At 34.6% G+C, this 11,625-nt stretch overlaps 1 protein-coding gene across 9 annotated transcripts in view; it reads right to left on the bottom strand.

The window, feature by feature from the left end:
• The window catches only part of TTC21B (tetratricopeptide repeat domain 21B), a 35,787-nt gene that overhangs the window by 18,615 nt on the left and 5,547 nt on the right, over positions 1–11,625 (bottom strand). For 7 of the 9 annotated variants that reach the window (XM_035566434.2, XM_035566442.2, XM_050711532.1 and 4 more), the window contains 9 exons: positions 10,521–10,678; positions 9,692–9,776; positions 8,549–8,647; positions 7,743–7,935; positions 5,422–5,519; positions 4,763–4,963; positions 2,886–3,015; positions 2,275–2,432; positions 741–965 (listed from right to left, as the gene is read on the bottom strand). In XM_035566434.2, the coding sequence (XP_035422327.1) occupies positions 741–965; positions 2,275–2,432; positions 2,886–3,015; positions 4,763–4,963; positions 5,422–5,519; positions 7,743–7,935; positions 8,549–8,647; positions 9,692–9,776; positions 10,521–10,678 (1,347 nt within the window). The remainder of the gene's footprint in view (positions 1–740; positions 966–2,274; positions 2,433–2,885; positions 3,016–4,762; positions 4,964–5,421; positions 5,520–7,742; positions 7,936–8,548; positions 8,648–9,691; positions 9,777–10,520; positions 10,679–11,625) is intronic. The other 2 variants (XM_035566466.2, XM_050711534.1) reach the window with 2 other exon arrangements.

The raw sequence follows: 11,625 nt of genomic DNA, 5'->3' as shown, positions 1-11,625 counted from the left end.
CTGCAAATAAACCAAATAAAATTAATGTATTTCTTGTTGAACATCCAAAAATAAAGACACCATAAGCAAATGAATGTCTGAGGCCATTAATAAAAAACAAAAACTAAAAAGCAACCCAAACCATAGTTTCCATTTCTTTTGCTAAAAGATTTTTGATGTTATTTCCCCACTCATTATGTGAATTTGTGATATGAATTACCAGAAAAAAATTGGTAGAGTAAGTAACATTAATGTAGCATATATACATGGATATGACCAAAAATCACCTTGAGCACCGTGCTGTAACTGGTCCTGTTTTGAGCAGGATGACCTCTGGAGGTGCCTTTCAGCTACATTATTCTATGGATTATGTTATATTCTCAGACATATGTAGGATCCTATTGCATATTCAGATGCAGCTGGCAGTAAATATACTGCTACACAAAGGTAAGGACATGATCCAAAAATATTTCTAATAGCATTCTGACAACATAACAAGAACCTACATGCCTGCAAGTGAGTATCGATAGTATCCACTCCTCAAAATTAAACAGGTTCTGCAGAGCAAGAATTGAGCATGTACAAATTTTTTTCTGTACAATTTCACATATTAAAGATGTCAAGGCAGATATCACATCTTTGAAGTTTTACAGAGAAAATCCAGCTGGCAGGAGTGATGGTCTTCTATGCTAAGCTAATGAGTGTAAGATTTCTGCTAATGGGAAAAGGAAACTCGTTCTGGGGTATATTTGTGATCTTACCAGTTCTCCATTCAAACAATGTGCTTCTACTAATTCTAGGAAGACAGACACACGATCACTTGCATCAATTTCAATTCTTTTTGCTTTGGTCTTGGAGGAAGCTGTATGTTTTCTCATTCCAGGCAAATTCCTTGCCATCTGTAAGGTCTTAATAGCTTCTGATAATTCACCCATTTTCTTTTGGGTTTGGGCCTTAATTAAGTAATAAACAGGATGTTCTCTCACCTAAAAAAATAATTATAAAATGAAAGGAGTTTCCAGATTTCACTTTATGTGTCGTATTCAAACTCCCTGGAAGAAGTTTGTTTTTAAATATTAGCCTCTGTTACTTCTTTCCTCCACATATATGCTTCAATAATGTACTTAACAAAACATTACAGTTGTCAAAGAACATGCAAAACAGTAATGAGATAGTTTCATGGTTTTTTGTAATTAAAAAACTTATTTCATAACATGAGACTTTGGGACAGAAAGAAGTTTACAGTGTTATTTGAAACTAGACTGAATTTTAATAGATTTTGAGCACCTCCCACACTAGAGTACACGATTCATTAAGCTGACAATTAAAAAAGTATAGAATTATTATTTGGCATAAGTTGTGCCTACCAAATCTCTACCTTCTTAAAACAGACTTCACGTGAAAAGGAGATCTCAATAAAGGAAATTTCCTAATTTCAGTATTTCCTAATTACATAGTTAACCTTCAGCTTTCTTCCATCTTTTGGAAAGAGGTACCAAGATGGAAGCATGCTTGCAAGGAAGCGTTAGCATGTTTAACTTTTCAGCTAAGTTCTGTCAAGAAACTTAGCATAACTCAGACCTAGAGAATGCTTTTTAATGTATTCTTAATTCAGTGTTAATCACAGAAAATTCCACTGATGTCAACAAAACAGAACATCACATATTAGCCCCCAAAAATAAAACCAATGAGGACTGCTGCAATAGAGTGAAGTTTATTTATTCTACTACAATGCTTAACTTACCAAGTTTGCTTCCAAATGGACAAAAAAGATAGACAAAAATGTAATGTTAGTGGAAGACAACACAGCATATAGCTATGCTTATACACTTTAACAGTGCTTTAAGCACCACGAACTGTCAAGAGGTAACTACAGATCCATTCTGAGGCCCTCATGCATCTGATCATATATTCCATTAGCAATTGTACATTAGTGTAGTAAGTCCAAAAACACTGAACCACTCTTCAGGCCCTTCTGTGTTGGCTTTTAGCAACTTCTGCAAAGTTTGTCTGGAATTAAGCCTTCTCTTTATTTTATCTCTTTTTAATATTTGTATAAGAATTTGAGAGAAAATTATCCTTTTGTTGTATTCTAAGGCAATTCCAGTATGTTGTAATAAGGGATTAGTTTTGTCCTTAGTCATTTCTTTGATAAATATTCAAATTGTGTTCATATAAACATTTAGATACTGAACATGTAGTCACAGAAGTCTCATTTTAAAAGATTATATTCAAAAACATACAAGAAACTTCAGATGATTGAATAAAATGGATTCATTCTTTTGTTGAACTTACCTCAAAATTGTAGCTCAGACAGAGTTCCAGGGATTGAGAACACAGCTTAGTATTGTTTTGAGCCAAATATACCTGGGCCATCAGTAAGTGTGCATCTGCATAAGAAGGATTCCTTTCAAGACAGTAATGTAGATTGTTATGGGCTGCTTCAATATCCCCTAGGAAGTCGAAAAAGGGGAAGTTAAAACATAACTGATATGAAACACAGATGTTAAATACACAACATTTATTCACTATTTACTAACTTTTTTTTAAATACTTGTAGTCATTGAATGAATAAATGTATGCATGAAGTACTGATACTTTCTTTTTTGATTGTGGCTCTGAACTGAAATGAAACCAGGTCAAAGTTAAGACTTTCCCTATTGTTCCATCTGCAAGTCTCTTAAGTGATCTCTTTTTGGAAGCAGTAGATTAAAAGATGTCACATTCACATGTGTAGAAATAAAACACATTCACATATATCACAAAAAAAGCAGTAAAAGTGTGTTCTTCACTTAGCTGTAATGATCTGTTCTACAGTGATAAGAAATACTCTGTTCAGTATGGAATTAATTTGTGTTAGAAAAGAACTGAAGAGATGAATAGCTAGCCATTCACATGAGTATTACCTGTTAAGTATTTCACCTTTGCAATTAAAAAAATAGCTTGTTGAAGACCTGGCACAGTTTTTACCACAGTTTCCAGAACAGAAGCACAGTGTTTGAGAAGTGATGAAGGAGACTGCCCATGACACACATGCTAGGAGTAAAAGAAGAAGTAAAAATAAAGGAAAAACACAGGCAAAAAACAGTGCAACCACAAACAATGTATCAGTTAACAAATTCTGGATTTGAATGTCATTTTAAGTCTGAATTTCACTTTGAGCTCTAATGACAACAGTAAAGCTGAACAACTGAAAGGTGTTGTGGTGAAGAAATATAAAAAGATGTTTTACAGTTAGGATATAACTTCTTGCTATCAAGAAGAACTCACAAGAGCCTCACAGACTCCAAGGAAAATAAAACAATGTGGAGATGACATAACTAAAGAGTCATGCCATAAACATTTGGCAGCATGCTCTGAATTACCATGCCAACTGATCCAACAATGGCAATATAAATTACATTTCAGGATTGCCAAAGCTGGGATGAATGACCAGAAAGATGGGAAAAGGTTCTGGTCCCATCTCTCTTACACCTTCTCCATACCACAGAACATAGCTATATAGCTCTATAGCTCTCAAACTGAACGCAGCAGCTACTTTCAGATAAACTGCTAGTGATGTACCACATTTCAGTTGCTCTATTAAAAAGACTGCTTCCCTCTATTGCTTCAGCTAGATGCCTGAATCAAGTATGTTGTACAACAAGCAAAAGGCAAGCTAAAGATCCTTCTGTTCACAACTAACATACTCTTGGGACACACGGTCTGAGGAAGTAACCATCCTCCTTCACCAACACAGAAGCCTCCCTCCCATCAAACACTCCTTTTTTTGTAATAAAGGGATAATCAAACTTCAGGAGCCACCTTTTTTTTTTTTTTTTTTTTTATTTTAATGGACAATAGGTACTATCAAGGCAATTCTGGAAAGTACCCTAAGAAAATCTTCAGATAAGACCTTACTTCACAGAACTGCACTTCTTATTTATCTCCATCTGTAGACAAAATTACGTGGAGTTGTTACTGCTACTGATGTTTTAGACTCTCAAGTGTTATCATCTCATTATAGACAGCGGGACACATCATAATAATGGAAAACTTACTGTTTGCTGGTTAGACGCTAAAGCTTTGCATGAAGTCATGTTCACAGAAAGGTTCAACAATTTGACTAGAAATCCACTAGCAAGAGGATGAAGTCTCCCTCCAGCCATTTACAGAGGAATAATCTATTTAAGGAAGACGCTTTCTAGAGGTACTTTAAATGTGCTTCTTGCACTTTAGAGATGTTAGATCACCATTCAATTTATTAAGTTCTACATGCCTTTGCTCCAAGACTAGCACAAGCAAATTCAGTCACAGAAAATCAGCCACCTAAGTAAACAAGATTTTTTTTTTTTGAAACAAAAATAAGTAGTATTCCAGTGACTTTTATCAACACTCAGAAGAAAATAAAATGAAGAAATTGAAAAGATATCCTGAGTTGACAAAAATATTTCAGTAACAGAATAATTGCAGTACGAAACCCAAGTTTCATATCAAGATAGTTCTATTCACTGTATTGTTAATTTCTCAATTAAAGGAGATAATAAGAAACTACAAAAACAGACACAGGCCAAACTAATATCCCAAGCTTCTTCAAATATTATTGCAATTTGCTCACCTCACAGAAGATTTTTAGTTATTTTGATTAATGATAGTATAGTATCTTAAAACAGTTTTACCTCATATGAATTCACATATTAAGGGGGAAATTTTTCTAAGCTTTTGCAATATGATTACCTGATATGAAAAAACAAATAAAGATTTTTTTTTTTTTTTTTTGCAGACGTGATACACAGCTGCTTACCTGAGCCGGGCAAAAATTAAGATATTCCCTAATAATTTCTAGCAAGAAGTCAGGGTTTAGTTTTTCAAAATACTCCACACCAAGGGGAAAACCACGCAACGATGAAAAGTGAGTATCCAGAACATCATTCAGTAAGGCAGTAACTTCTTCTTGTCTCTTATGCTTTTTCATAGCTAGGACTGCACGCAAGAAAGATAGCTCCTACAGGGAAAAAATAAACAATATTCTCCATATTTCAGATACATTTGTCTGTTATGAATAAAATACTACATAATCATTAGTGTTAGACACTTTTTTCACTTGTAGTGATACTGTAAGACATTTAGTATGTTCACTGCAAATGACACCAATAGTCAGTGCATTTTTTAAAACTGTGCAAGAATGTTTAAGTTCTTCTGAGCACAAAATTCTACAAATTAATATCCCCCCTTCCTGACATTTCAAACTTATCTTCAGAGATAAAGCTCAGTAATCAACTAGTCTTGTGTTGCAAAGTTAGGCAACATATCACTTTAGAGAGTAAAATCTGAAGTTTAGGTTTAATGGTACTCCATTAAGAATGCTCTACTCCAGTGACAGAAATACGGAAGATGAAGTAGGTAGTGGATCAGAATTCAGATTGTGAACAAAGTATTTTAATGAACAAAGGTGTCTCCTACCCCAGATTTCCCAATGGACTGCTGAATTTCATTAAGAAACTCCAACTGCTGCTCCGCATCTTCTAGTTGCCCTTGTATTAGCTGACAACGGATAATTCCTATAACATATTAAAAGTTTTTTTTCAGGTTCATCTTCCTAGTCAAACATGCAGTTTGTTTTCCAGAAAAAAAAAGTCTCTTCAGGCTCTTAATAAAATGGTGATAAGAGAAGAAAAAGAACAGATCGATACTTATACTAATGCAGATTTTATGTACTTAGAAATACCTGGGATAGAGAATGCATAATTAATACATTAATATAAGCAATGTCATAAGGCAATTACATGCAAATATCTTATCCCTAATATTACAAAGTTGAACACAATAAGTCTTCACCTTGTTCTAGACTAACAAAAGTGAATGTACCATACACTTGGCTTCCAAATTCAAGAAGCAAAATGAAGTTGATCAAAAGTTCCTAACCCCCCCCCCCCCCCCCCCCAAGAACTTCAAATGTTTGAATTGCAGTAAGTAGAAGTGTGTACTTAAGTCTCTGCCATGGGCATAGAAGACAGTTTGTTCTCAACTGCCCTTGAATTTATTCCTGCAGCAACTAAAAGCTCTCTAGCTTTAGCAAATGTTGGCAGTCACTTTACCAACATATTGAAATTATAATGTCTACTCCCAAGAGTGCAAAATAAAAGCCAGATATTCAGATGACAGAACACTGCAACTAAAATACAATTTCAGCTGGTGATGTATGTCAACAGAAAAAATGAGTGAGTTTTGGACATAGTCCAGGTAAGGAGAGGTCTGAAGCAAACGTAATGCTCCGTTTACAAGAGTGAGTCACAGAAAGAACAGCGGTATTGTCCACAGTAGACAAAGAGAAAAAAAAAATGTCCTGAGGAGATCCTGAGGTAAAACAAAGACTGTTTTGCATTAGGCACATCAAGGCATGCTCAAACACACAGAATATGTCAAACTGAAAAATCGGGTTCTAGTTTAATCAGCGGCACTGGTGTGTGACAGGGTAAACCTCTGAGTTACCACACTCAAGTACGAAAACTTGTCAGTATTCAAGGATAATGAAATAACTGCACCAGTATTTATAACAGTTAAACCTCAGGTTGATGAATTTAACAAGTTTTGAGCAATAATCGTTGATTTGCTCCCTCCCTTCATTTGTGTTTATTTCACTAACACATACGCAGCCACAGAGAACCATACCCACAGGAGACCAGCATTGGATGGCTAGATGGCTAACAATTTCACAGTATGTTTCTTCCTCATGGATCAGGCAGTACATGTGAATAAGACAGGCAACTAAGACAAGGGAATAAAAGTATGAATGCTCAATGTTGCCGATTTCTGCTCTATGGTAAGACACTAACTACCAAAGGTGCTTCAGTACTACGTATTTTACAGTTATGTGCTTCTGCGAAGTTACATTGGTATCCAGATTTACAACATGATTAAAATAAGAGGAATGAGTATATCATATGAATTACACTAGCCAAGCAATAAGAAAAAAATAGTTACCTCATGTCTGCATATTAAATGCTGTATGGACAAAAAGCCAAGAAAGTACTGTGCAAAATAATAATGCCCCTATACAAAAGGGCCAATAATTGGAGAAAAGGAAAAAACAGCCATAATAAAAAGTTAGTCTTCAACACTAATGAATTTTTAAAAGCCTCTTTCAAGGCCATTACACAAGTTTTTTTTTGTTGTTTTTTTTTTTTTTGGTGACTAACCTAACACCCCAACTAGTCAGATCCTAACTAGGACAGTCAAAGAACTAGAAATGTTACCTGGAAGAGGAAAAAAGTAAACAACAAAAAGGCCAAACCCAACAACAACAAGTAAAAGCATTTTTTCCCAGAAGGAAGTCCGATATAATGCTCCAAAATTAGTGAAAGCAGACCTTTCGTGTAGTTTACTTAGAATACACTAAGTCAAAGCTATGTAAGAAATATTATGAACTTGTAATCTGGCAACTTTCAACATCTTTTCATAAATTGAAAAAAGTATTTATTTATATTGAAACCTATCCACAAAACCAAAGATGCACACATCTACATCTCCATCCTTACACTTACTCTTACTTTAAAGAGTTCTAATTTGAAAAAAAAGTTTCTCTTCAATAAGAGCACCAAAAGATGTATCCAAGGAGAGGAAACCCACTACAAGACAGCATAACACGAATACAGGAAGTACTGTCCAGTGGTCCTGTTCTATTAGTTCTTATTCACAGTAGCAGGAAATTTTGATAGAAAACATCATCTGTGTCTTAAAACCAGCAAAGAAAGATAAAAATAAAAGCAAGTGTAAAACCTTACCAGTTAGTGCAGAAACACTTGTTTCATCAAGGGTCATAGCAGTCTTGTACCATTTTAAAGCTTCTTTCACTTTCCCTTGTAGAATCATTTGGTAGCCAAGTTCTGTAGCAAATTCTGCATTGTCAGATGTCAAATCAAATGCTCTTTCAACTAAGGTTTGTGTATGTTGAAGGATAAGTTGGTTCCGGCCACACTAAAGGTAAGAGTAATCTTTAAGCCTTAAGTTTCTATTTTTCAAATACACTTAGAAAAAGATAAAAAATATTTTAACTCTTCAATGTTTATTTTAGAGTCTACACAATGAATATCACTGCAGCAACTGAAAAACATCTCGCGTAAGACAAATCTGATGTAATGGCATAAAAATTTTTACAGTAAAGTGTGCTCAATTAAAATGTAAAAATATAATACCATACAAAAAAATTCCACAGAACTGATAGTTGCTTTGAATGCCTTCTTAAGAGCATTCTAATAACGATTAAAGAAGACTTCAGTTTCAAGACTCTGTGATTAAGCTTAACAGTTGTCCTTCCCTATATTCTGTAAGACATTTGAGTATATTTTCATGAGATACACATTTCTCACTTGAAAGCAAGCAATAAAAACATCTCAGGAATGAGATGGCTCAAGTATTTTAAGTCACAATGAATGCAAGACTAAAAATTTAGTTAAAGGCTACAGATGTTAACCTAGTTTGATTTTCTCCAAAACACTTTTTAGTAGACATTTAACATCTGTACCAGAAAAGAAAAACAAAACCAGGATCCATGGATATCTATACACTGCGTAAGAAAAACCATACTCACTGTTCTACTGAAAGCTAGAGCCATTTTACAGAAGAGCTGTGAATTACGTGGTTCTAACTTGTCCAGTGCTTTAGCTAGGTCACCCAGTCTAGCTGAAGCCTTAGAGAAAGAGGAATCACATAATTACTAGTAGAAAGAATGAACAGATTAGAACAACTGAAGAGTTTTCACTAGGAACATTTTACATATTTATGTAATAGTATCATGAAGTTTAAACTCAGAAATTCTCATGGCTAGGAGATAGATTGCTTTTGAATTTCTAGAAAAATAGGGGAACAATAAAACATCATCTGTATGTACTCTACAAAAAGAGAATGAGTTGAGCTGTATCAGATCTAATGGAATAGTCCCATCAAGCAAGACAGTCTGAGGAATCCCTGACCTGTAAACCTTATTAGGGCTTCTGTGCAATACAGACACACGTGCTCTTCAGGTCCTGCAAAACTAAGTACTTGCAGATGCTCAGACTTTGAATTTCACATTTCCTCATGCCACCTGAAGTACTTTTCCCATTTCTGGGGTTACAACAATAAGGTATATGGCAATGTAGAAAATTTTGTGAGTTTCCTGAAAAATGGTACAAGCACCATATATGCAAACTACATGCGTATATCCCTGTGCAGAAAGTAATCTTCGGAGGAGAAGGAAAAAAGTTAAGAGAATTCTTAGAGAAAAAAACAAAAACTGCACACACGTTAAAGAATCTAACTTTACAGACTGTCATTAAGAGATTATGACATCCTTCCAAAAATTTATAACTAGACGACCTCATTACTTTCCTTATTTCTCTTAGAGAAATACAATGAATAGGAAGTTTACAGTAACTTACGAATTTATAAAAAGAGCATTTAAACAATAAGAGTCAACTGATGATTTGAAACAGCATGACTAACTGTCTAGAGGAGACTTCTTTGGCTTGATTCCTTTTCTTTGAAAATAGTTACCTATTTTCCTTTCACATCCAGAAAACATCCCAACAAAAACACAGAGCAGCCACTTGAGTCAGAATAGGAAAATACGTATCTTCCTGCAGATAAGTGGTACAGGACTAGACATGGAATATGAGTGGGCAGATGCAAGATCACGATCTAGCCCCTAGAAAGGCCATGTTATGCTCAATAACCCACCATTAAAAAGGCTCACCTGGGGTATATTTCCTTCCCTGCATAGGAAGTGCAGGGCCTCCATTCTTATGGCTTCTAAATTGAGGGCATCTTTCTGCAATAGTCTAAAACAAAACAAGAAGGGAATTTAAATCAAATTTTTGATTCATGATCTGTTTCAGTGAAAGTAAGCCCTATTTCCTTCCTTTTCTTTTGAAAAGCTTTGGTAGCCTACCACATTTTTAAAAATAACAAGTTAAAAATACTACCATCACGCTTTATGTTATTACCCTTCTAGGATAAAACTTGAATATGGATTGAAGGGTCCTCTACTTTTGGTTTTAAACTTCTCAATATTTGATAAATTCAATTCAATTTCATATTCAGGTTCCTAAGTTGAGCTGGTTCAAGTACAATGTTAGCATACGTACATAAAGCATTGAGAAAGCTTCGCAGGTATAAGTGCTTTCAGAAAAAAAAAAACAAAACCAACTCATCTTGCTAAAATCACCTTGTAACGTTTTTCTAAAATACCTCTGGCAAAAAAAAACACAACAAAAGACAAAAAGAATAAAAAACTCAAGGTACAAGAGAGACAGCCTTACAGAACATTGACAGGGACAACTATTATAACTTCTATCACGCATTCACTTTAAATCACAGCTCTCAACTGAAGGCATGAAATGGCAAAGCTGTGCATATCTCAAAAAAAACCCTTCTTCCTCCAAGATGGATTCATGTACAGATGTTGTACCCTCACAAAATTAGAAGGCTGAGCTCTAAATTTTTTTTAAACTGATAACTTTTTTCACAGTATTCTTACAGCCTAAACATAGCAAGAACATAATTACTGTTATTTCATATTCAACCTATGTGCAGTTTCAACTGTCTGTTCCCAGTCCTGCAAGGCTAGTTGTAGCTTCATTTTCTTTATGAAAGCAGGAATGAAGTTTGGAAAGCTTGCAATTATCTGGTTCACGACTTCCAGAGCTCCTGAATAATTCTGTCGGACCTCAAAATATTGTGCCTAATGGAAGGAAAAGAAGTCCCATCAAAAGCCCACACATTCACAGAAGTAAGAAATTCAGAATTTCTTTCATACAGAAACTATCTTTCAGTAATAGTTTTGCTTCAGCATCAACCAGAAATATTGCAAAAAAAAAAAAAAAAAAAAAAGATGTGTAAAACCTTCTACATGATAAGCACCTCTATACCAAACATAACTGCAGGACAGTATTTACAACTAAGGATGGTTACAACCAGAAAAAGAGACAGATGTAGCTGAAGAGTAACATTGTCTTATTAGCTTTTGGTTAGTTTTGTTTAAGCCACCTCAACATTTTAAGATATTAAACATAACCCACAGATTAAACATTTTAACATTTAAACACAGCAATTCCATAATGTGGACAAGCGTCACCGACTTCTACACTTTTTTGTGGTATGAAACCTAATTTCTTGCATAAAAATAGTCGAACAAAAAGTTTACTAAGTTATGATTTTACCATGTACATAATGAATGTACAGATACATATTCAGATTGATTGCATTTTGTTTATAACAACCTTTTTTTTTTTTAAAAAAAAAACATCGACGTCTAATGGACCCTAAAGCGTCATCTGGTAATTAATTTTATTCAAAGAAAAAACCACAACATATTAACATACTTAAGAGAAATACAGATGCACAGAAGCACAGTTACCAGCTTCAGTTCATCTGAAGAGGCGGAAACTGTACTTAGAGAAGCAATATCCCACCACAGCACTATTTAATACTAGAGAAAAGCTGAAGCAATACAGCAAGTAGGCCTCAGTGTAACATTACTGTAAGCCAGACATGTCCTTTTGTTAGTCTTCATCAACATAGAAAGCATGACTTCTTATGAAACCTGGCTACTCATTGCAATTAACTATTTAAACCATTGTTTACCACAGGAGATAGAAGTGTCAGCATATTCTTACTGTTGTAGTAATC

Source organism: Cygnus atratus, chromosome 6 (assembly GCF_013377495.2).
Source record: "Cygnus atratus isolate AKBS03 ecotype Queensland, Australia chromosome 6, CAtr_DNAZoo_HiC_assembly, whole genome shotgun sequence".
NCBI classification, from domain to species: Eukaryota; Metazoa; Chordata; class Aves; order Anseriformes; family Anatidae; genus Cygnus; species Cygnus atratus.
This window is presented reverse-complemented; position numbering and strand designations above follow the sequence as displayed.